Source organism: Callospermophilus lateralis, chromosome 10 (genome assembly GCF_048772815.1).
Source record: "Callospermophilus lateralis isolate mCalLat2 chromosome 10, mCalLat2.hap1, whole genome shotgun sequence".
Classification (NCBI taxonomy): Eukaryota; Metazoa; Chordata; class Mammalia; order Rodentia; family Sciuridae; genus Callospermophilus; species Callospermophilus lateralis.
In genome coordinates this window covers 40,777,860-40,800,408 of record NC_135314.1, presented here as the reverse complement: position 1 = coordinate 40,800,408, position 22,549 = coordinate 40,777,860, and the positions used below count along the sequence as shown (strand labels likewise).

Below are 22,549 nucleotides of genomic sequence, written 5' to 3'. Positions count from 1 at the left end.
CCGCCCTCGGCCCGCCCGCCGAGGAGGGGACGCGAGCGGGAGGCTGCGCCTGCGGCGCCCGCCCGGGACCCGCCACACTCTGCACTCGGCCGCTCGGGCTGCGGGGACCGGACGGGTGCCTGCTCGGGCTTTGCGGGCTGGGAGCAGAGACCAGGCCGGAGCCCGAGCGGCACAGGGAAGCCAGAGGGCAGTACACGGAGATGGCGGCCTCGGCGGCCGTGGCGGCCGAGGAGGGGATGGAGCCGCGAGCGCTGCAATACGAGCAGACCCTGGTAAGTGAAGCCAAGCCGAGCCGAGCTCGAAGGGTTGCACTTCGGCACAGCTGTTCCAGATTACCCTAGGAAGCGCAAGGGTTGGGGGCCTACCCTACCTCCGCCTCAGTCCTCTGAGCTGGGGAAACTGAGGCTGAGGAGTCCGAGAGGCTGCAGCGCCAAAAGGTTGGAAAGCTGCTTGCTGGCTTCTGGCTGAGCCTGGGGGCCTGCAGAGGACAATGACACCAAGCGTTTATCTGCGGTGTGCTTCCCTTTACCCCCACTCCAACACACTCGTTTTCTTTGCCCCTTTCCTCACCGTTTGAGCCCAAGTCTCAGCGCGCTAATACCCCTCCCCAGTACCATCCACACCCTTGAACTTTCTCCACACCCCTTCTATCTCCACCATCCAAGACATTCCCTGTGTCCCTACAATGTACATGAATGACATTCTGCTAGGCATAGAATCTAGAGTGTGTAGACAGGTGATCAGACTCAAACCTCTGCCTTTGTGAACTCAAAACCAGCATTGGCAGGAACCTCTCAGTCAATCCTGGCTAGGGGGAATGGCCTGCCACCCTGGAGGATAGGAGCTTTAGGGAGGATGGGTGAAGCAGATATGGGTGTGGGAATTGGGACCTCTGTCCATGCTGTCCCTAGGTATACAGCCCCCACCCAACCCTGGGTGTTCCTTGACCTCATTTTCTAATGAGGAGGGGTCCTGGGTTCTCAGCTGATTCAACCTTTACTTAGTATTTGAGAAGCCATTTGACCCTTTTTATATCACTTGAGTGGAAGACCTAAGCCCTAGGTAAAGGAATGGCCCATGGCTCCTTTTTATCAGCTTGGGCTGGAATTTGCCCAGGAGGGTGGCAGGGAGGTAACCTCTCCAGGTGAAGAGGGCCTGGGCTATAACTGAGTCTGGGAGGTGCCCAATTACAAAAGAGAGAGAGAAAAAGGGAGACTGGATGAAACAGGATGACCAGGGGAGGTGGTAGGTATGGGAGCAGAGCAAAGGGAGCAGAACAAGCCCTTGGGACTTGAGATATCTGTAGTCTGCAGAGGCCAAAGAGGGGGCACTGATCATGGAGCCAGGCACCTGACCTCCCAAACGGTGTCTCTGTTGCACCAGCCACATCTCCATCTCCTTCCCTTGTGTCTCTATCTCAGGAATGAGCTCTCAGGGTCAAGCTCTCCCCCGGCACTCTCTGCTCCAGCCTCTCCTTGTCCTTCCTACCCTTTGTCTGTCTCTCACCTCCCCCCTCCTACACTGTATCTCTATATTCTACCCTCTTTTCCTCCTCCCTGCTTCTTTCCCCCCTCATCTCTCCTGTGTTTTCTCTGGCCTCTCTCTACTTCTCCTCTCTGAGCTTCTCCCTTTTCTCACTATCTTTCACTCTCTGTCTGTGTCTCTATCTGTCCCTCCCTCTCCCCCCTCCATCCCCAGCCCCAACAGGAGCCCTTTGTGTCCTGAAGCTCTGCGGGTGGCAGCCGGAATCTACTCCTCCCCACCCCCCAACACACGCCCAGCTTGGCAGGTCCATAGCTCGGCTACTCTCCCGTTCCATCACCCAGCATCCACTGTCACAGCTTTGCCATCCGCCGCCTCTGCTGTCCCCGACCTGCTACTGGACTCTGGGCAGCTCTAGAGTGGGGCTGAGGCCACCAAGCACTCTCCACCCTCCTGGAGAAGCTTTCCATTCCCAGCTGGCGGGTTGGCTAGTCGTCGGGGGTGGGGGTGGAGAATGGGGACAAGGGGATTAGGGTGGGTGGGAGGGGTGCAGCTGATTTGGTAACAGGCCAGAGGCCCAGCAGGAACGTGATAAGGATTGGGGCCGCGCCTGCTTCCAGGCCCTACTCAGCTGCCCTCAGCTCCGCCAGGCTCTTATTGTTGCCCATATGCCCTTGACCATCCCTTATTCTCTGACCTTCCTTCCTCCCACTTTCAGACTGTGCCTTAGGCTTTTCCATCTTTTCCCTCTTCTGGAGCCTTCCCTCCCACTCCTCTTCAGTGCTCCCACCTCTGGCCTGTGAGAAGAGGACCAATTATTCTGCCACCCCCAGATCTGTGTCCCTGTACCTTGGCTGTCCCTGTCACTGTAGCCAGGGCAGCCCCCACACTCAGCAATGTACATTGTTCCCACACGCCAAGCCAGAGTGGGAACTGTGGGTTCGAGGGGGGTATACAATATGGAGGCTGGGAGAAGGGGAGTCAAGGCCCCAGGCGCTCTCCCTGTATCCCCACTGAGCCCATGCACACTAATGCCCCATCTTCCCCATTGCTCCAGATGTATGGCCGGTATACTCAGGAACTCGGGGCCTTTGCCAAAGAGGAAGCTGCTCGGATTCGCCTGGGAGGCCCTGAGCCCTGGAAGGGGCCCCCTTCCCCTCGGGCTCCCCCAGAGCTCTTGGAATATGGACAGAGCCGATGTGCCAGATGCCGCAGTGAGACCTGGGTTGGGGCAGGGGACCTGGTGGGGTTGTGATGTGCTGATGGGGGAAGAAGCCATTGGAGCTACCAGTGGAGGAAGGGGAGAAGCAGTAACCAGGATAGGAGTACTTTGGTGCCAGACTCCCTGTTGATCTTACCTTCCCTGCTCCCAGTCTGTTCAGTACGCTGCCACAAGTTCCTAGTATCCAGGGTTGGTGAAGACTGGATCTTCCTGGTCCTCCTGGGGCTCCTCATGGCACTGGTCAGCTGGGCCATGGATTATGCCATTGCTGTTTGTCTACAGGGTGAGAGCAAAGGCTGGCAGGGGGAGGACTGGGGGAAACCAACCTACTTCCAATGTGCAAAAGTTGTTGAGGTTTCTTGGCCACTGATCACTTTCCCCATACGGCCTAACTGCCTTCCGGCACAAATACTGCCACTCCCATAGGTCATAACTTCGTGATGGTTTTTTGTTGTTGTTTTGGTTTGGTTTGGTTTGGTTTGGTATGGGGGATTAAACCCAGGGCACTTAACCACTGAGCCACTTCTCCAGCCCATTTTTTAAATACTTTATTTAGAGACAGGGTCTCGTTAAGTTGCTGAGGCTGACTTTGAACTTGCGACTCTCCTGCCTCAGCCTTCTAAACCACTGGGATTATAGGTGTGCGCCACCACACCCAGCAAATTTCTTGCCTTTTTCCAACTGACCCTTTTACCTACAGTGGGCTTTGTCCTAGTGTATGCCCTAGGGCCCCTTTCCTTCCATCTGTGCCCAGGCTCTGTGCAGTATTCCCTGGGAAAACATCATATTAGTGTGTCCCAGTGGCCAGGAGCAGGTGTGTGCATTGGGGTCCAGCAGCATGTCCTCTTTCCACAGCCCAGCAGTGGATGTCTCGGGGCTTAAACACCAGCATCTTACTCCAGTACCTGGCCTGGGTTACCTACCCTGTTGTTCTCATCACTTTCTCAGCCGGATTCACACAGATCCTGGCCCCTCAGGCTGTTGGTATGATAGGAGAGAGGAGAGGGCAGAGGTCAGGCCTCCTGAAGTGTGAACATCAAGTGACTTTTATGGGCATGAACCCCCTCCAGGGTCTGGCATCCCCGAGATGAAGACCATCTTGCGGGGAGTGGTGCTGAAAGAATACCTCACTCTCAAGACCTTTGTGGCTAAGGTCATTGGGCTGACCTGTGCCTTGGGCAGTGGAATGCCCCTTGGCAAAGAGGTAATTGCAGGTTGGGGAATGGAGTCCTTCCCAGTGGAGGAAGAGACCAGGCCAAGGTCAGGGCAGGTCCCCTCCCCACTCATCACAGGCCCTCACCCTGCAGGGCCCTTTTGTGCATATTGCGAGCATGTGTGCTGCCCTTCTCAGCAAGTTCCTTTCTCTCTTTGGGGGTATCTACGAGGTAAGGGGATCCCTGGGGAAAAGGGGGTGGGTAGGTGCTGAGCCCAGGCTAATGCCCCCTTGCACCACTCTTGCCAGAATGAATCTCGGAACACAGAGATGCTGGCTGCTGCCTGTGCTGTGGGTGTGGGCTGCTGCTTTGCAGCACCTATTGGAGGTAGGTGGGACTCCTCCATGAGCACAGCAACCCAACCCTGCCTTGGCCTCTCCTCCTCTGCCCCTTTCCTCTGGATCTGAGTCCTTAGACCACGCCCAGCCCCAAATAATGCTCTTGCCTTCCCCTGGCAGGTGTCCTGTTCAGTATCGAGGTCACCTCCACCTTCTTCGCTGTGCGAAACTACTGGCGGGGCTTTTTTGCTGCAACCTTCAGTGCCTTCATCTTCCGGGTCTTGGCAGTCTGGAACCGTGATGAAGGTGGGTGGCACCTGGGGGATGAGGGAGCCCAAGATGATTTAGGTGGGGGATCGCTGAAGCTAGACCTGCCTCCCTGCTACTCCTTCAGAGACCATTACTGCTCTCTTCAAAACCCGGTTCCGGCTCGACTTTCCCTTTGACCTGCAGGAGTTGCCAGCCTTTGCTGTCATTGGGTGAGGAACTGAGGGGTGGGAGGTGGGGGCGGACAGGAGGGAGGCTTCCACAAGAAGACCCTCTTCAACACTAGTGCTTCTTCCCTCTCCAGCATTGCTAGTGGCTTTGGGGGAGCCCTCTTTGTCTACCTGAACCGGAAGATTGTCCAGGTGATGCGGAAGCAGAAAACCATCAATCGCTTCCTCATGAGGAAGTGAGTTGACCATAGACTTCTCCAGGAAGCTTTGGGTTGTATGAGGGCCAGACGGGGCAGGGGGACGTGAGAGAATGTGACTGTGGCCTAGGCACTGCACTGAGAAATGAGCCAATGGCATTTCCAGGCTGACTAAACATTCTGACGATCATATGAATTACTGGAAAGTTGAAATTTTAGTAGTGACAAAGGATATTTGGGATCCAAGACTGAAGCTTTCTTTCGTCCTGTGGCCTGGCCTAGATGGCAGTGTTCCCTGGAAAGTGTTTGTTTGCCTTGGTTTACCCCCTGTGACCCATGGGAATGGATGAGATTTTTTATCTCTGGAACACAGCTCTCAGTTGTGACCCTGATGATTAGGAGTGGAGAGGCCTGAGAAGTGACTTTTGTTGAAATTACGTCCTTAAGGGAGAGGGCAGCCAACTGAACCTGCTCCCTACAGCACCTTTGGTCCACTTCATGAGTGACCCCAGCTTCCTGTACACTAATCTTCACCCTAAGACGCCACAGAGAGACAGAAGCAGAAATGTCTCTATACCCTCACACAATGTGCCCTTCAGTTGGGCCTTCTGCGGGTGGAGGGCAGAGTCACCGCTCAGAGGTGTCCAAAAAAGCATTAGGGATGGATTTTCTGCTGCTGCTACTCATAAGAGCCAAGACTCTGCTCTGACCTCAGCCCTGAGGTATGTGAGGGCACTCAGCTCATTGCCATCCATAGGAGGTCACACTCCCCATGCCTGATGCTGTGAAACCTATATCTCTAGACGCCTGCTCTTTCCGGCTCTGGTGACCCTGCTCATCTCCACTCTGACCTTCCCCCCTGGCTTTGGGCAGTTCATGGCTGGACAGGTAACCCCAGGCAAAACTGACACGTGCACTCCTCCCTCAGACACATTACTTCTAAAGTAACAGCCCAGCATGACTCTGGGATCCCTGTTCTTGTGGGTTCCTTTGGCTCTTTCCCAGCAGCTTGTCTGTTCCCTAGCCTGAGGCACCCTGTTTACCTTAGCTTTCACAGAAGGAGACATTGGTCACCTTGTTTGACAATCGGACATGGGTCCGCCAGGGCCTAGTAGAAGAGCTAGAGCCATCCAGCACCTCACAGGCCTGGAGCCCACCCCGTGCCAACGTCTTCCTCACCCTGGTCATCTTCATTCTGATGAAGGTGGGGCTTCCTACATACATATCACTAACGTTACATAGGTTTACGGGGTGCGGGCGCTGTCCCAAGCACTTGCTTTGTGTTAACTCCTTTAAACTTCATAGCAACCCTATAAGAGAAATGCTCTTGTCCTTGTTTTAAAGATACGGAGTTGAAACACAAAGAGGTTAAGTAATTGGCCCACAGTCACACAGTTATTCGGTGTGTGAGGATTTGAACCCAAGCCATCTGGTTCCAGACTCCTTTCCCTTCCTTTCACCTCCTGGGATTCTGGGATACCTGGGGAGATCATTCCCGCTGATAAGCAAGACAGGCTTCCCTGGGGGGCACCTCTGCTTGTTTGAACTGCCTCTTGTCTGCAGTTCTGGATGTCTGCACTGGCCACAACCATCCCTGTGCCTTGCGGGGCCTTCATGCCTGTCTTTGTCATCGGTGAGTTTGCAACTGCCTGTCCTCCTGGCCTGCACCCTCCCCATACTCTGGCAATCCCTGGCCATCCCCTCTCTGCCCAGGAGTGGGTTTTAGTCCAGCCCCTTGCCCAGACCCCCAACCCTGCAGGGTTGCCCCCTGCACTGAATGACCCACTGGCCCCTCCCCCACCCTCTGACCCTTTCTCTTCCTAGTGCCCCTGCCCTCCCCCTCCACTACCTTTTTCTCTTCCCACCCCCCTCCCTGAAGGAGCAGCATTTGGACGTCTGGTGGGTGAAAGCATGGCTGCCTGGTTCCCAGATGGGATTCACACAGACAGCAGTACCTACCGGATTGTGCCTGGGGGCTATGCAGTGGTTGGTAAGTGCTCTAGGTCTCTTGCTTTGCAGTGCTGGAGATCAAACCCAGGGTCTTACATGCTAGGCAAACATGCCCCCAGCAGTGTAACCCCTGACCCTCACTGTCCGTGTCTGCCTTGGAAGACCACTGCCCCAGCCACAGAGTCTGAGTCTCTGGTGCCCCCTGCTGGCAGATGCAGAGGTCCAGTCCTAAGGACTATTTGGGACTGCCCTGAGGGACCACCATAGGCCCTTCCCAGGGAAGGGAGGGTCTTCTGGGGCCTGGGCATCCTGAGACTGAGAATGGCTCTCCCCAGGGGCGGCTGCACTGGCAGGAGCAGTGACACACACAGTATCCACAGCCGTGATTGTGTTCGAGCTCACGGGCCAGATCGCCCATATCCTGCCTGTCATGATTGCCGTCATCCTGGCCAATGCTGTTGCCCAGAGCCTACAGCCCTCACTCTATGACAGCATCATCAGGATCAAGAAACTGCCCTACCTGCCTGAGCTGGGCTGGGGCCGCCACCAGTATGGAGGACAGGGTGCAAAGGGTGTGGGTGAGGGGCAGAAGGCTTCCTAGGAGCCCTCTCACCCACCTCCAGCAAGGCCTTAAGCTGGGGCACTGGCCACCTTGCTCCTTCCCTCCCTTCAGGCTGCCTTATCCCTGGGGTTCCCTGTAGGTGGCCCTAACTGACCAAAAAGAAGGGTGAGGCCAGGCACAGTGGCACACATCTATAATCCCAGTGACTCAGGAGGCTGAGAGAGGAAAATCACAAGTTCAAGACCAGTCTCAGCAGCTTAGCAAGGCTTTAAGCAACTTAGTGACCCCCTGTCTCAAAAAGTAAAAAGGGCTGGGGATGTAGCTCAGTAGTAGAGTGCCCCTGGGTTAAATCCCCAGTACAAAAAATAGTGGTGGGTAGGTATACTTGTGGACACTTGAGCCTTTGTCCCTTGTCCTCTGGGGCTCTGGGGCCTTCCCTGTGACACTGGGGTGGTAGTGCTCTGGGCTATTCTCCTTATGCTGATGACAAACTGAGTACCCCACTCTGCCCCTAGGCAGTACCGGGTGCGAGTGGAGGACATCATGGTGCGGGATGTTCCCCACGTGGCCCTCAGCTGCACCTTCCGGGATCTGCGATTGGCACTGCACAGGACCAAGGGTCGAATGTTGGCCCTGGTGGAGTCCCCTGGTGAGGCTAGGAGGGTTCCCAGGTGCTGTGAGCACCTCCCAGGGTTGTAGCTCAGGAAGGGGCAGGGAGCTCAGGACTAGTCTCCTTGGTTCCAAAGGGAATGGATTAGCACTTGCCCTGTGGTGTGCAGCCTATATCCAACGCCCCACTCTGGGTGTGAGAGAAGGTCCAAGGGGTGGGAGGGTCACCCCCAAGCAACTGAGTCTTCCCACTTGCTCTATCCAGAGTCCATGATCCTGCTGGGGTCCATTGAACGCTCACAGGTGGTGGCCCTACTGGCAGCTCAACTGAGCCCCACCCGCCGGCGACAGTACATGCAGGAGCGTAGAAAGGCCCAGACATCTCCACCCTCTGATCAGGAGAGTCCTCCTAGCCCAGGGACATCTGTCCGCTTCCAGGTGAGGGGGAAAGCCCCACAGCCACACACATTTCCAAAGTATTGTTGTATAGACAAGATGGGGAAGATGATTTAGAAGGTGGTCTGGAGCCACAGCCTCTCCAGCCCTTTCCTACCATGCAGGTGAACACAGACGACTCAGGCTTCCCTGCCTCCCGTGGGGAGACTCACAAGCCCCTGAAGCCTGCTTTAAAGAGGGGACCCAGCAATGCCACCAACCTCAGGGAGAGTCCTACAGGTGAGCTCATCTCTCCTCCATCCCATACACAGCCTGAGCCAGGCCACTGGGATCCATAGGATTCCTACTTACCCTATCAGCTAAAAGAGACCCCCCAGATGGGCCAGGGGTAGAAATGAGACACCTCTCTCTCTTGCTTTCTCCACCTCTTCTGGTCCTCTTCCCCCAAGATGATATTTCCCCTGGGGCCTTGTGTTTGGGAACACAGGCAATGTGGAGTCAGCAGGCATTGCCCTCAGGAGCCTTTTCTGTGGCAGTCCACCTCCTGAGGCGGCTTCAGAGGTGAGTGGTTGGAGCCGCCCCTCCTGGTTTACTTTATCCCCAGTTCCCTCTAAGGCTGAGACCCCCCTCTCCATTAACCAGTCAGTGCCTGCCCCATTCTACCTGCCCTCTGCCCTCCCAGCTGTCAGCTCTGGTCCTGCAGGGTGCCCTTCCCACTGAGCTCTACCACACCCTTCACCTCCCCTCTCCCTATAACCTCAACACCTTTCCTCTCTGGTTTGGCTCTGACAAAGTTGGAGAAGCCAGAATCCTGTGACAAGCGCAAGCTGAAGCGGGTCCGAATCTCCCTGGCGGTATGTTCAGCCTCTCTTCCTGCAGCTCAGGAGCACTGGGCAGGGAGGTTTGAAAGTCTAGGCTGGGTAAACCTCCCAGAGCTGGAGTTCCACTCACCTCCCTCCCTCCTTTCTAGAGTGACTCGGACCTGGAAGGCGAGATGAGCCCTGAGGAGGTAAGGCACCACTGGACTCTGGACCCTGTTTCTTCCTGGGTGTGTTCAGTCTTTCCGATGGGAAAGACCATGGGGTAGAATAAAGGGCAAGTCAACCTTTAGGAAGGTGAGAGCAGCTTTTGACACCTTCTCCCTAACCTTCAGTCTCTTCCTCTCAGATTCTGGAGTGGGAAGAACAACAACTAGATGAACCTGTCAACTTCAGTGACTGCAAAATTGATCCTGCCCCATTCCAGCTGGTGGAGCGCACCTCTTTGCACAAGGTAGGGCCAGTGGCCTGGTGTGGAACAAAATAGGGATCTGGGTCTGCCCCCACCACCACCCGCCCCACACACATCAACAAGTTTAGAGTCAGGCCAGTGGGAAAGGAAAGAGGCGAGAGAGTAGACTCTGTTGAGATGTTTTTCAGATATGTTACTGAGGGCAATGGGAGGCTGGAAGCCAAGGCCCCTTAGCCTTGCCCTGCTCCATAGTGGAGCCAGGCATCATTTTTCCTCTGCTTAGCCTCACCCCCAGGAACATTGAGCAAAGCAGCAACAAAGACAGAGCTTGAGCTGGTTGTAAGCCAAAAGGCCAGGCCAGGGTCAGAGCTAGGCAGGAGGCTGCCAGAGCCCAACAAGGCTGATACACCCACACTGAAAAGATCGGGTGAGAAACAGGCAGGATAAGAAAATCTAATAAACAAGCTAACAAATAGCCAAGTAGGGGTGGAGAGACTGCAGAAAAGAAATAAACAAAGATGAGAAACACTCAGTGGGGGGTTTGGAATGTCAGACCCCAGAAAGTCTGGTTTAATATGGGCCAAAGGAAAACTGGTAGAGACTCAGGAAAATAGCTCAGCAGAAAGTCAACCCTGCTGCAGAAATGGGGAGATTCAGTACAGATAGGTGAGTAGGGGGTGAGGCAGACACCTGAGGAAGGTGGGGGCCTTCTGGGGAGTATGGCTTCAGGGCTCCCAAGAGGTAGCTGGTGCCAATGGGCACCTACAGGCTTCCAAGTAAAGGCAGGGAGTGCAGACACACCCCACAAAAGCTAAATCTTTGACAGACTTAATGTACAAACCTCTGTTGGAAGATGTGGGTTGAGGGGACAGGCTTCAGGTAAAACTCCCAAGGCCCAACGCTTGGGTGGGTGGCTGGTTTAGGCACAAGAGTCAGCGTTGCATGCTACAAGCAGAGGTGGAGGCAGGAAGGACAGGGGACAAAAGAGAAACAAAAAAGCAAACAGCAATAAAGGAACTTGCCAGCATTTAGATAAAGACCTCAGATTAAAGTGAATGGGGAATTGTAATACAGTTGCCAAAAAAAAAGGAGATAGGCCTGAAGATAATATATTAGGCTTTTATTTAAAGCCTTTGTCCCTAAGACTGCTAAAGCTTTTCCACAATGATTAATCATCTTAATCTTCAGACATCCACAATGATGATGATGATATTTTTGAGTATTGCTATATGCCAGACATTGTGCTAAGGTGGTCACATGTGTAATCTAATCCTCACAACCACACTATAAGATAGATATTGTGATATTCCGGTTTTTATAGAACAAATTGAGATTCTGGGAGGTAAGCAAGTTTTTCAAGGTCACACAGCTAGTTAGGAGTGGAACCTGGAATACAAGATGGTCTGACTCAAAAAGCCTGTGGCTGGGCTGGGGTTGTGGCCCAGCAGTAGTGAACTTGCCTAGCATGTGTGAGGCACTGGATTTGATTCTCAGCACTGTATTAAATAGATGAATAAAATAAGGTCCATCAATGACAACTGAAAAATATTTTTAAAAATAAAAGGCCTGTCATCTAAGCCATTCTAGTACATAGGAAAACTGAGGCCCATGACGAGGAGGTCATTGCCTGAGTCAGTTTAGCAGAGTCAGGCCAGAACTCAGAGCTCTTGGTCCTGCTCCCAGGATTCTTTCAGAAGACCACATTGTCTCTTCCTGTCAGTTCACTGTTCTCAAGCCCAAGAAAGTTGGACCCTCCAATGGGCTCCCTGATGTCTAATTAAATTAAAAGGGACAAAGCAGATGTTTGTTACAAATGTAAAAATCAGAGGAAGAAAAGCCTTTAAAAGCAACCAATCAACAAAAATACAAAGAACTAGATGATAAGGACATAATAAAAGATTAGAATTCAAAATGTCTCTGCAGGCCCGAGGAATCAGTAAGTAGTAGCCCAGTCAAGTTCAGAAGGAAACATTCCAAGAGGAGAAAGAATACTTTGGAACCTGTGTTGTTGATCATGTGCCAGCCAGGTACCTCATTCATTGAGGGGTCACCTACAGAGAAACAGCGGGAGTTGTGAGGGCCAGATCAGTGCTCACTGCCACATGTGAGTTAGCTGTGCAACTTTGACAAATTTCTTAGCCTCTCTGCGCTTCACTTCACTTATCTGTAAAGTGGGGGACCTGCCTCATTTGGCTTTCTGAAGATTAAAGGAGATAAGACCCTGGAAGCACTTAAAACAGTGCCTCACACAGAGTATTTAAAATGTGTTAGGAATTACTACTGCTATTTATACTGAAGAATGAACAGTGGGAGATTTTTAAAGATGTTACAATGAGAGAAGGTCTGAAGTGTGGAAGAAATGAATATTTTTAGAAAAGAGCCGAGTGATTATTGAGTCTGGAAGCTGAAATGCACCATGGAATTGGCCAGTAAGACAAGCTGGGGATGGCTTGGGAAGGATCTCATGGACCATTCTAGGAAGCTAGGCACTGAGCAAGTCTAAGAAAATAGGACAGCAGAGCCAAGCCAGAGAGAAAACCCATTCTACGATTGTGGCCCTAGTCCTGGTGAAGATAGTGAGGCTAATAGTTGGGGAGAATAGCTAGGATGTTTAGGAAGTAGATTGGTAAGGCTTGGTCATTGCCACAGACAAGTGATTTTACAAACCTGAAAAGCATATTGCCTGCCAGAGCCCACTCTGATTAGGAAAATCCAAGGGAACTATTTAATAGGCTTCTTGGGAGAAGATGAGAGGGATTATTTGACTATAAGACGACAAGGCTAAGGGATTATTAAAACAAGAAACCTTATAATAAAGATGTTTCCCACTGGAGTCATACAAGGAAATTAAGGCTGACTTGTAGCATGTAGGATTCAAGTTAGATATGAGGAAGGACTTGCTAACAACATGACAATTTTGTAAGTACTTAAGGGACACAGAAGAGCTTTTTCCAAAACTGAACTTCTTGCCTCTTTTTATAAATACTGTCATGCCTTAGATGGAAAAAGGAAAGTTCTAGAAATCCTTTTCTATAGAATTTCAGGGTATAAGAAAACAATTAAAAGGTGTTAAGACGATTTAAGTGAGTTCTAAGTAATTGGTACTCAAGAAGCAGGGTTATTACTGCCCATCTTGAATCAACCATTAAGCCAAGAGGCTTACAATTAAACTCAGAACAGTGAGATAATTGATAGGCCGAAATTCCAGGAACTGCTGAGTCAGGAGAGCTGTTTTCAAGACATTTGGCCCAAGAAAATCCACTTACAGCACAAGGGGGACTGACTGACAATTTCTGAATTCTTTTTTATGGTCCTAGGGATTGAACCCAGAGGCACTTAGCCTCTGAGCCACACCCCCAGCCCCTTTTCGTATTTTATTTAGAGATAGGGTCTTGCTGGGTTGCTTAGGGCCTAAGTTGCTGAGGCTGGCTTTGAACTCACGATTCTCCTGCCTCAGTCTCCCAAGATGCTGGGATTACAGTCAAGTGCCACCACACTCAGCCCAATTTCTGAATTATTGGGGATCACATTTGAAAACTTGGGAGAAGGCCCAAAGCAAAACAAACATAGGGACATGAGGGTGACCTCATCAATTAAAATGATAGAAGGGATTTCAGCCATCAAGTTTCTGAAGCCTACAGGCACAGAAACATTCTATTTTCCTTCCAGTAGACCTTTCCCCTTCATCCCATTATCTGAGATACCCCCACAGACCCTGTCCTGGGTCCCTTTGGCCTGTGATTTCAGAACTGCCCCTTCCAACATCAAATCCAATGTGTTTTCTCTCCACCCTGCAGACTCACACCATCTTCTCACTACTGGGAGTGGATCATGCTTATGTTACCAGTATTGGCAGACTCATTGGAATTGTTACCCTAAAGGAGGTGAGATAGTAGTAACCAACAAAGCCACAATCCCTTCCAATGACATGGAAGCTTATGTTTACTTCCCCAGATGAGTGCTGGGGAGGGGCCTGAGCAGAAAGCTCCAAGTCTAGACAGCTGACAACTCTCATTTTCCAGCTTCGGAAGGCCATCGAGGGCTCTGTCACAGCACAGGGTGTGAAAGTCCGACCACCCCTTGCCAGCTTCCGAGACAGTGCCACCAGCAGCAGTGACACAGAGACCACTGAAGTGCATGCACTCTGGGGGCCCCGCTCCCGCCACGGCCTTCCCCGGGAAGGCAGCCCTTCTGACAGCGACGACAAGTGCCAGTGAACCCTTCTGTGGGTGGCCCAGGATGGTGGTAGCCATATACTTTCTGCCTTGGGAAAGCAGGAGGCAGCTGGAGCTCCAGTCCCCTGTCCAGACCTGGGATGCTAGCTTCTCCCAGTCTATCCTACCTGGAATCCCACCCAGCACCCACCTGCAGGAAGATTTCCAAGTGCAGGAAGATTGGCCACCACCCTGGCAGGATGGGTCACTTGACCCCTGCTCCCCTTTGAAGGGAAAAAAGGTAGAACTAAGATGGGTTTATACTGGAACCTCCAATGACCAGATGTATATAGAGATTTACAAAGATTTTTATATTAATTTAATAAAACAAATTCTTAAATAGAACAAAATAAACACCTAATGAGCCACTTATATATAGAATGTTTGTGCCCATTGGCTCTTGTTCTTACCTTGGGTCCTCTTACCTGCCAAAGCCTATAAGGCTCTTAATTCTGCAGTCACCTACCCTCCCCACAGCCATAAAAGTCTGGACTCCAGTGTCCTTGGAATACAGGATCTGCCAAAGATCTCCATGCTGGGTCATCAACACCCTGGCTGGGGCAGGGTCCCTGGTACTGTAACTGTGGCCTTTCACTCAGCCAAGAAAGGCACTACCCTTTCCTCCCCTAGGAGAGGCACTCCCTCATGACCATCTCTCATTGGCACAATTCCCAGCTGGCTGCGCAGGCATCAGCTGACAATTTCCTGGCACCCCTGTGGCCCCCTTGTGGCCCTCTCTGGAAGAACATCGAAGTCACAGCTCTAGCAACCAGAGCAACCCTTTCTTCCAGCTCCACCTTCAAGAGAACTCCAAGTGCCCACACATCCTTGGAAGACTGGGAAAGGGCCCAGGCCTCACGGGGAGGGGGCAGGAAAAGGGTACATGCTTCCATCATTCCAGTGCCTCCCAGAGAAGATCCGACTGAAAAAACAGACCAGAAACCCTCTGTCTTTAGGGAAAAAGAAGAAGATTTAGAGACAATGGAGAGGTGAAGCACAGCACGTGCCCAGATGGGCAAGGGGTCCTTAGGGGGTGGCTCAAACCACAGGAGCCAGCCCCCCAGGTGGAGGTGATTCTATCAAGCACTGCACATGGACTCGGAGGTGAGGAGAGAAGCAGAGGCATGGGGAGGGCAGAGGAGGTGGCCAGGCTTCCTCCCAGTCCATCCCACAGCCCAGAACAACCACCCCCTCAGGGGTTCACATCATCCGAGGAGAAAATGTGGCATTTTGGATTTGAGAACATGAACATCACTGTCTGCCACAGCTGTAGCCATGCCCCAGGGGCCCCGGGCAACCCCCGGCAAACCCCAGGAGTGGGGGCAGGACATGCGCCCCCAGCCCGGCCCCTGGCTCCTCTCCAAACACTTTCATGCAAAACACACAACAGACAAGTAAGGACTCCCAGTAGCCCTCTAGGCTGAGGAGCTTGCTGAGAGCCTTGAACCCAACACTTGGGCATGGAGGCTCTGCCCCCAGCAGCAGCCAGGGGACACATGCCACCACCAGGCATGATTTGGGTCACTGTTCCTCTGGCTCTGCCTCATCCTCATCTAAGGACACCACCCCAGAAGAGGCCACATCAGAGGCTTGTCGCTGCCGTTCCCAGCTGCCCACTGGTGGTGGGCAAAGCGGCTGGCAGTCCTTGCAAGGGTCTGGCTCCTCCTCGGCAGGGGAAAGGCAGGACTCCGTGAGGGGCGAGTTGTAGAGCGAGTCCTGGGCCTCCAACGGGCCCAGGCTATGGAAGGCACTTTCCCGGCTGGGGGGCAGTTTGGCGAGGAGCAGCTCGTCACCCAGCAGCTGGGAGGTCAGGCGGGCTGGGGAGCCCAGCAACCCATCCTCCAGGCTGCACAGACTAGAGCACAGGGTGTCTGGGGACACGGTCTGCGAGCAGTCGCTCTCAGGCTCCACAGAGCCCTGGCGCACAGGCCGGGAGAATCGTCGGCCGGTGAAGAGGTCCTGGAAGTGGGGCCCCAGAGGCAACTGCCCGGCCATGTCTGCGAGGGGGAAAGAAAAGAAGACAGGTCTGCTGGCCCCATTTCAGTTGCCCAACCTGGAAGCCACATTCCCCTGCCCCACTCCATCCTTGCTATGAGGTTGGGGCTGGGGGTAGACACAATCTTTCAATGTCTTAAAGTTCCCTTCATGGTGAATTAGGGATTCTAATAACACCTACCTTGTGGGGTTGTTGAGAGAACAAGAGTCAGGCACACAGGAAGCAAATAATAAATGTACAGCCACCACATGCAGGTTGTTCACTGCACAAGGCAGTGGGTGTGGGCTGAATTCCAGCTCACTGAGCAATATGCCCTGGCCTGAGGCTGTGCCCACCAGAGAAAGGGGTGCCTTTTTAAAATTTGCTCAAAGATTCCACATGGGGTAGTAGCAGCCTCAGACAAATGTTAGTTATTATCTCAGGGGTCAAAGAAGGCCTGGAATACAATCAAAGGAAAATGCTTGCGGATTGGGGTTCCATCTTGGCCTGAGCATCCAAATCAGTCTCCCTTTTACTGTAGCAACAATCACTGGGTCTGCTCGGATATAGAGGGTGCCATGGAGAATTATTACCTAGCTGGAGGGGTGGGGGCTGGGAGGGTCATCTTCAAAGGCTTAGGGGTTGGGGGCAGGGTCCTATAAGGCTTGAGCCCAGAAGCTGTAGAGAAAGTCAGCCATGAACTCCAGGGAAACAAGATGAAAGGAGAGCTAAGCACAGCTGTGCAGCCCTGCAGGGTCCCCTCCACAGGCACTGGCCCTGAGAAAGACCCACAAGCTGGAATGCAAGGATGCTGAGCCAGAGCCAGCACAGCCCTGTGGGAGTCCAGACCCAGCATGCCTTCCTGTTTGCCTGGGGCCAGTGCCCTGTGAGGTGCTGCACTGCGGCTCATCTGTCCTGCCACAGCCAGCCAGAAGGCTGCCTGAGAGGAAAAGGCCAGGGCACCACAGACCCTCCTGGAGACACGTCTGCACTTGGGTTGTCCAGAGGTCTCTGGGCTTTTTTTTTTTTTTTTTTTTTTAAGGACAGTGAGGCCCAACTGCACACAAGGGCACAGAAGGCTCAGCACCTCCAGGAAAGGAACCACTCTATTTCCAACTACTGATATCCCAATGCATGAGTATGGCTAGCCCTCCTGCCCCTGGGGTGTCAAGGCCTGCCTGAACACTCTGTCCCTCTCCCCTCCCCTTCCAAAGGCTCCCAGTGAACCACAAGGCCTATCAGGCAAGTCCACCCCAGCACACAGCATCAGCACAGAATGCCCCTCACCTGTGTCAGTTCCTCCAGCAAAGTCCTCGTCATAGGAGTCGTCAGTGGAGTCGTCACCATCCACTGAAGACCATGCCCGGAGCTTGGCTTCTGCGATAGCAAACTGCTCTGCCACTCCTATCAGGAGGATACAGAATCCATTAACAGGAGCTCAGCTAAGACCACGGCTCAATTTGCAGATGGGAGAGCAGAGATGGGTATGAAAAGACTTCAACCCCCCTGCCAGACCCAAGATCAGAAGCAGCAGTATAGGATTGACTTCTTATGCCACCCACCTGCTGCAAAACGAGCCTCTTGTTCACCCTCACTGAGGTCTGAATAGGAGGAAAAGGCGGATTCCAGGGCAGCAGGTGAGTCACTTGGCTTACTCCAGCCCTTCCACTCAATGAGGTGAGCCACCCGGCCCTGGGCCATGGCCGTAGGCTTGGTCACGTGATCCTTCACCACCTGGGAAATGCCTGGGGATGGGAGAAGGAGAGAGAAGCCTCTTAAGGAGCATGGTTCAAGAAACACCTGGAAGGGAAGTGGAAGGTAGTGGTAGTAAGGATCCAAGTGCATGTGGGTAGGAGGAAGGGCTGGGATTCTTTAGGAAAAGGAGGATCCCAGACAAGGCCCAAAGGAAAGACTTCCAAAAGACATGTGTGAAAGGGAGGAGAAAGGACAAAATGGGCAGAGGTTATGGGAGGTGGGTGTATACCATGCAGGGAGGATCTGGCCAGCGCAGCAATCTCCTGGATGGTTAGGGCTCTCCGGGACTTGGGCAGCATCGCGATTGTGTCTCCAACATTCACCTTGAGGGGCACCATCAGAAGGTCAGTACCCTCTGACAGCACTGATCTTCACCCCAATATATCCATACCCCACCCAAGGTATCAGGGTGACATGGGAGCTGGGAAGAATGCCAGAGCGGCACATATGGCCCAGTGGTGCTGGGAAACTTAAAACTAGGACCAGTGAACTGCACTCCCAGGGAGCAATGTAGCATCAGGCAGGCACAAGGGAACAGAAGTACAGCTAATCTCCACCCTCCCAGCTACCAGAGGGGAAACAGGCAGGTCAGGAAGTGAAGAGCCCTGAAGTGGGGGCTCCAGGGAGAGGAAAGATGAGAAAGGCAAAAGGTTATAATATCAGGGACTTCCTTAATTTCCTCTCCCCTTTGCTCCTTCCTCCTCTCTTTTCAGATCTACATTCCAGCTATTTCTAGACCATCTACCAGAGCCACAAACTCAGCATGACCAAAATGAACCAACACCTTCTCCCCATATTCGGCTCTGCTTCCTGTCTCCCTTATTTTGTATCACCCCACCATTTTCTCATTCAGCCTGATGTCAAACCTCAACATTAGTCTCGGCTCTTCCCTAAGCTCTTTGCCTGCCCACATCTGTTAAGACCTCGTGATTCTACCTCCAAACTGCCTTTACTACCACTCTCGTCCTTTCTGCTCCCACTGCCCTTCCTCCAGCCCTCAAAGATCCCTGCTCAGATTAGCACAAGCTGGGGTTCCCCAACCTCCTCATACTCTTATCTTCTCAGCCCAGGATGTTATGTGTGAATATTCTCTTTCCCTCCCTCTCTTCCTATGGCTGGCTGGCTCCTTTGAACATCCTTCCAGTGTTGGCTGAAATATCACCCCCTCAGAAGAACCCTCCTGGCCACCCTGCCAGTCTGTCCTCCCTATGTAGTCTACAAGAAATCACTATCTTCTATCAATCACAATATGTAATTATGGTCTATTTCGTGTGTTTCCTTTTCTTGTTGGTCTCTCTCAATGGTCTTTACCTCCTTGAAGAATTCTGTCTGTTGTGGTCACTGATGCACCCCAGTATTTTAGTATAGTGCCTAATAAAGTGTAATCTCTCTCTCAAAATACATTGGCTGAATAACGAGAGACATGGTATTAAATGTAAGCAAATAATTTTCCTGGAGTGCAGCTGGTCGCAGCATATCTCTATTAAATTTTATAAAAGTTAAAATCTTTTCAGTGACATCAGTGTAGGCTTCATACCCAGGCTCTGAAGGACCCGTCTGTGAGGCCCCTGCCTCCTTTCAGACCTCCTTGGAATTCACCACTGGTTCCCTCGGTCCAATACAACCCCACTATGCCTTCCCTGTCAGTAAACAGCCTGCAGGCCTGCAGGAAAAGGAACCCAGCTTTCTTCTGGGCCAGAAAGGCCTTTCTTGACTGACAGAATGCTTCCTACCATGTAAGGTCTGCCTCAAGTGCCACTTCCTAGTGGTGCTTTCAGTCCAGACTGACTGACTTTTCTTTGACACCCTTCCCCCAGCGTTGCCCTTGTATGGCTCCTGGGGAGCCCTGAATGGCAAGGCCTGATTCTGACCCATCTGAGTTCCTACCTCCACTCTGCACCTGGCTCAGTGCTCCTTAGCAAACCCAACAAATGTTTTCCTCAATGAATGGAGGCACACCCCCGCTTCCCAGCGTTGCCTCGCTCTCCTCTACTATATTCCCACCCTGCACGAAAGAAACCTCCACCTGCCCCTCAAGCCCACCCTCTGCCCCTCCCCTTCAGTACCTGGCTGATAGGGCCCCCAGGGTGGCGCCGGTAGCCTTCGGGCAGGCCTAAGGGGAGGAGCACTTACGGGGTGTTTCCAGGCTCGCTCTCCCTCCCTCCTCTCGCTCCCCCTAGGCGCCGCCGCCATCCGTGCCCAGCGCTCCGCGCAGCTGCGGCCCAGGCCCAGAGAAAAGGTGTATGTCTCCCTGGCAACCCATCACCATGCAACAGGGTCTCCCGGGATACGGCCCGGGATGCGCTGACGTCAGCGCCGAAGGCGCGAGCAAGCCCGCCCGCTGGCACAAAGCCGAGCTGAGCAGACCCGCGCGGGGGCGGCCTTGCTGCCCGTCGGCCGGATAGCGCCTCCGCTTGCAGGAAAAGGGGGCCCGAAGCAGGCTGGCGAGGCGGGGGTGGGGGAACACAGATCCCCTGGATGTAAATGCGGTCCCTCCCCCGCAACACACCGACACCAGGGCCAAGCACCTCTGGCAAGTCCTGGCTGTCCACCGAGGAAGGACGAGAGGACCGGCTCCAGCCTCGGAGGGTCCGAGCAGATCCCAAGGAGGATAGAGAAATGCCACGAGGAAGTTCAATCCACTCGACAGCCCACGCGGGGTCCGAGGACACTGAGGAGATTGGGAAAGACTATTCAGCTGGGCCCCCACTTTTGCCAAGATCACGATTTTCATCCAGTATTGCCATATCATTTCTTGGCATCCCCTCCCCCACTAACCAGAACATCAGCCACCACCTGGGTCTCCTCAACTCCGAAAACCCCTATCCCACTGCTGGGTCTCCAGGGTTCCTTTGTGGCAGCCCACTAGCCACCCTCCTCCTCTATAAATATTTTGCCATCAAAAGTCAGCGGTGAAACCCAAACATGGATAATTTCTAAATCTTCCAGTTTCTCAGCCTAACCATTCCTCTTGGAAAGCACACTGAATTCTCCCACCATCACTGTCCCCCTCCCCACCACTACCCAGACCCTTTGCAGGCTGGCTGTGCTTCCTTCTCTCCTCCGCTGCCTTGGTTCTTTCCCCTCACCGGCCTTATCTGGTCAGCAGCTCTTTACATGATTTTTTCCCCCTGATTTCTGCCCCATCCTAAAGCCTTTTCCTAATTCTCTGTTCTTGCTTCAGCCTGGTTCCCAACATCTAAGCCAGAGTAATTTTCCTCTTGCCATCTGAGCACCTAACTCCTCAGCTTCTTATCACCTCCCAGATCACATCAAGGGTCTCCAGTCTCACCTCTGCGACTTGTCTGACAAGTCCATCGTCCTCCAGGCCCTTCACGCTGCCACAGAAACATTTTGCCCAGCACAGAAATCATAGGCATGCTGGCTGTGTTGATGCAGAGAACCAAAAGCCCAGAACTGCTCCAGGCTCAGCTCCCAGTTCTATTCCTGTTTTGGCTCCGGATGCTGAGCCAGTCCCCTCCCCACTTGGAACTTGTGCCTAGTCACATAAGGAGAACACTCCTGCCTCATGGCTTTGAGGAGGTGGGTGTGCCAGGGGCCTAGCCAAGCTCTCTGGGGCTTGGGGAACTAAGGCCCATCCCCTAGACAGTGCCAACAGGCCATGTACATCACAACTGACCTTTAGCTGGAGCAGCCGTCTCTGTCCCTGAGCCTCAGCCAGCTGGTGGTCCCCAGAAATGCTACCAACCAGAAGGAAGACAGGTTACAGGCCATCCCTGGCCCCCAGCTGGTACCCAATCAGGGTTCTCAAGGCCAGTCCTGAGGTCAGCCAAACTCTCCCCTGACTACAGGAGGGGATGATTTCCTGAACTCCAAGCAGGCCAGAGGGATCAGAGCAGCCTGCTGCTTCTCAGCTTCAAAAGCCATGAGGTTTATTTAGGACTACAAATCCCAGAATCCCTCCAGGAAAGTACAAATCTCAGCCAGAGTTTAGCTCTGAAGAATCTCAAGTACCAACCATACTAAGGCCTGTGTGACTGACCACCTGCCCTAAAAGCCCAGAACCCATTCCAAATCCAGCCCTCGACATCACAAGTCCCTGCCTGGCCTTAGCTTTGGTGAATTCCATGACACTGAAGTAAAGTAACCTGGCAGACCTTAGATGCATAGGACTAAGGCCAGGCCCCTGAATGCATAGCCATCCATGGAAACTAAGGCCCAAGCAGGGGTCAACAGTTGTGAGAAGGAAGCCTTGATCCCCTTCCTCCACAGTGTAAGAGTGACTTGTTTTTGGTTTTAGTGGTGGTGCAGAAATGAAATTAAAAGTTGTAAGAGGTGAGAGGTGATCAGGTGCTCACAGGTGCCCTACATGGGGCCTTACTCTGAAGGGTGAGCCAGTGTTAGGCCAAAACTCTGTGATGAGGTGCTTGGCCCGCGTTTGCAGGCTGCCTCCTTAAGAGAATAACGACCTAGCTGGGAACGGCAGGGCCACTCCCAAGACAGTGAGAGGAGAGGTGTAGGCAAAGGGGAGTGTGTGGGCACGCAAGGCCAGTCGCCAGGGGCGGTAGAGGCGGGGACCTCAGCTGCCCCAGTCCATCCCAAAGCTGTGTGCCTCTGGCCACCCTCAGGAGTACGGGGAATACAGGACGGCGGCGAAACCATGGTCTGCCTAGCAAAGCCAAGAAGCAGGCAGGCCACCGGAGCGAACCGGACTCTGGCTAGCCCCCTCCTCGCTCATTCCATTTTCCTCCTCTGGCCTGGCCCGCCTCCCCGGTGCAGGCTCCTCCTTCTGCCGCCAGCCCCCTCCTCAAGGCCCACACCCACCCGCGGCCCGCGCATCCGGCGGCCGCAGCCCGACTCCCCAACGGTGCCCGTCCTCCGCCTCTTACCCTGACCCGCCGGGCTCCGGGAGCCGATACAGCCCATGGCCGGGCACCCAAGCACGCTAGCCCGTGCTCGGGGCCCGGGCCATCGCCTCGCAGAGGGTACGGCCGCGGCCGCCACCAGGGAGGGGACAGCCCGTGAGGGGAGGGGGTGGGAGCCGCGCGTCCGTCGCCGCTCCCGGGA

At 53.5% G+C, this 22,549-nt stretch overlaps 2 protein-coding genes across 4 annotated transcripts; one reads left to right on the top strand and one right to left on the bottom strand.

The window, feature by feature from the left end:
• The first annotated feature begins 76 nt into the window (after positions 1 to 76).
• Clcn2 (chloride voltage-gated channel 2) lies at positions 77 to 14,153 on the top strand. Its single transcript, XM_076868818.1, has 24 exons — positions 77 to 272; positions 2,540 to 2,696; positions 2,856 to 2,987; positions 3,560 to 3,688; positions 3,775 to 3,908; positions 4,012 to 4,089; positions 4,167 to 4,245; positions 4,377 to 4,502; positions 4,591 to 4,675; positions 4,768 to 4,869; positions 5,634 to 5,718; positions 5,879 to 6,034; positions 6,394 to 6,463; positions 6,710 to 6,820; positions 7,116 to 7,329; positions 7,858 to 7,991; positions 8,217 to 8,389; positions 8,512 to 8,626; positions 8,835 to 8,908; positions 9,142 to 9,201; positions 9,318 to 9,356; positions 9,515 to 9,619; positions 13,375 to 13,461; positions 13,600 to 14,153. The coding sequence occupies exons 1-24, from the start codon at positions 201 to 203 to the stop codon at positions 13,792 to 13,794; spliced, it is 2,712 nt and encodes a 903-aa protein (XP_076724933.1). The 5' UTR covers positions 77 to 200; the 3' UTR covers positions 13,795 to 14,153.
• Positions 14,082 to 22,535, bottom strand: Fam131a (family with sequence similarity 131 member A). 3 transcript variants are annotated; one of them, XM_076868816.1, is made up of 7 exons: positions 22,372 to 22,535; positions 21,162 to 21,222; positions 20,050 to 20,192; positions 17,751 to 17,844; positions 17,329 to 17,511; positions 17,054 to 17,170; positions 14,082 to 15,788 (listed from the first exon to the last, which is right to left on the bottom strand). In XM_076868816.1, exons 4-7 carry the CDS (start codon positions 17,818 to 17,820, stop codon positions 15,313 to 15,315), a joined length of 846 nt encoding a protein of 281 aa, XP_076724931.1. In that variant the 5' UTR covers positions 17,821 to 17,844; positions 20,050 to 20,192; positions 21,162 to 21,222; positions 22,372 to 22,535; the 3' UTR covers positions 14,082 to 15,312. The 3 variants fall into 3 exon arrangements, with proteins under 3 accessions (XP_076724931.1, XP_076724930.1, XP_076724929.1); XM_076868815.1 differs by lacking the exon at positions 21,162 to 21,222; XM_076868814.1 differs by lacking the exons at positions 21,162 to 21,222; positions 22,372 to 22,535 and adding an exon at positions 20,814 to 20,901.
• Between the last annotated feature and the right edge of the window lie 14 nt (positions 22,536 to 22,549).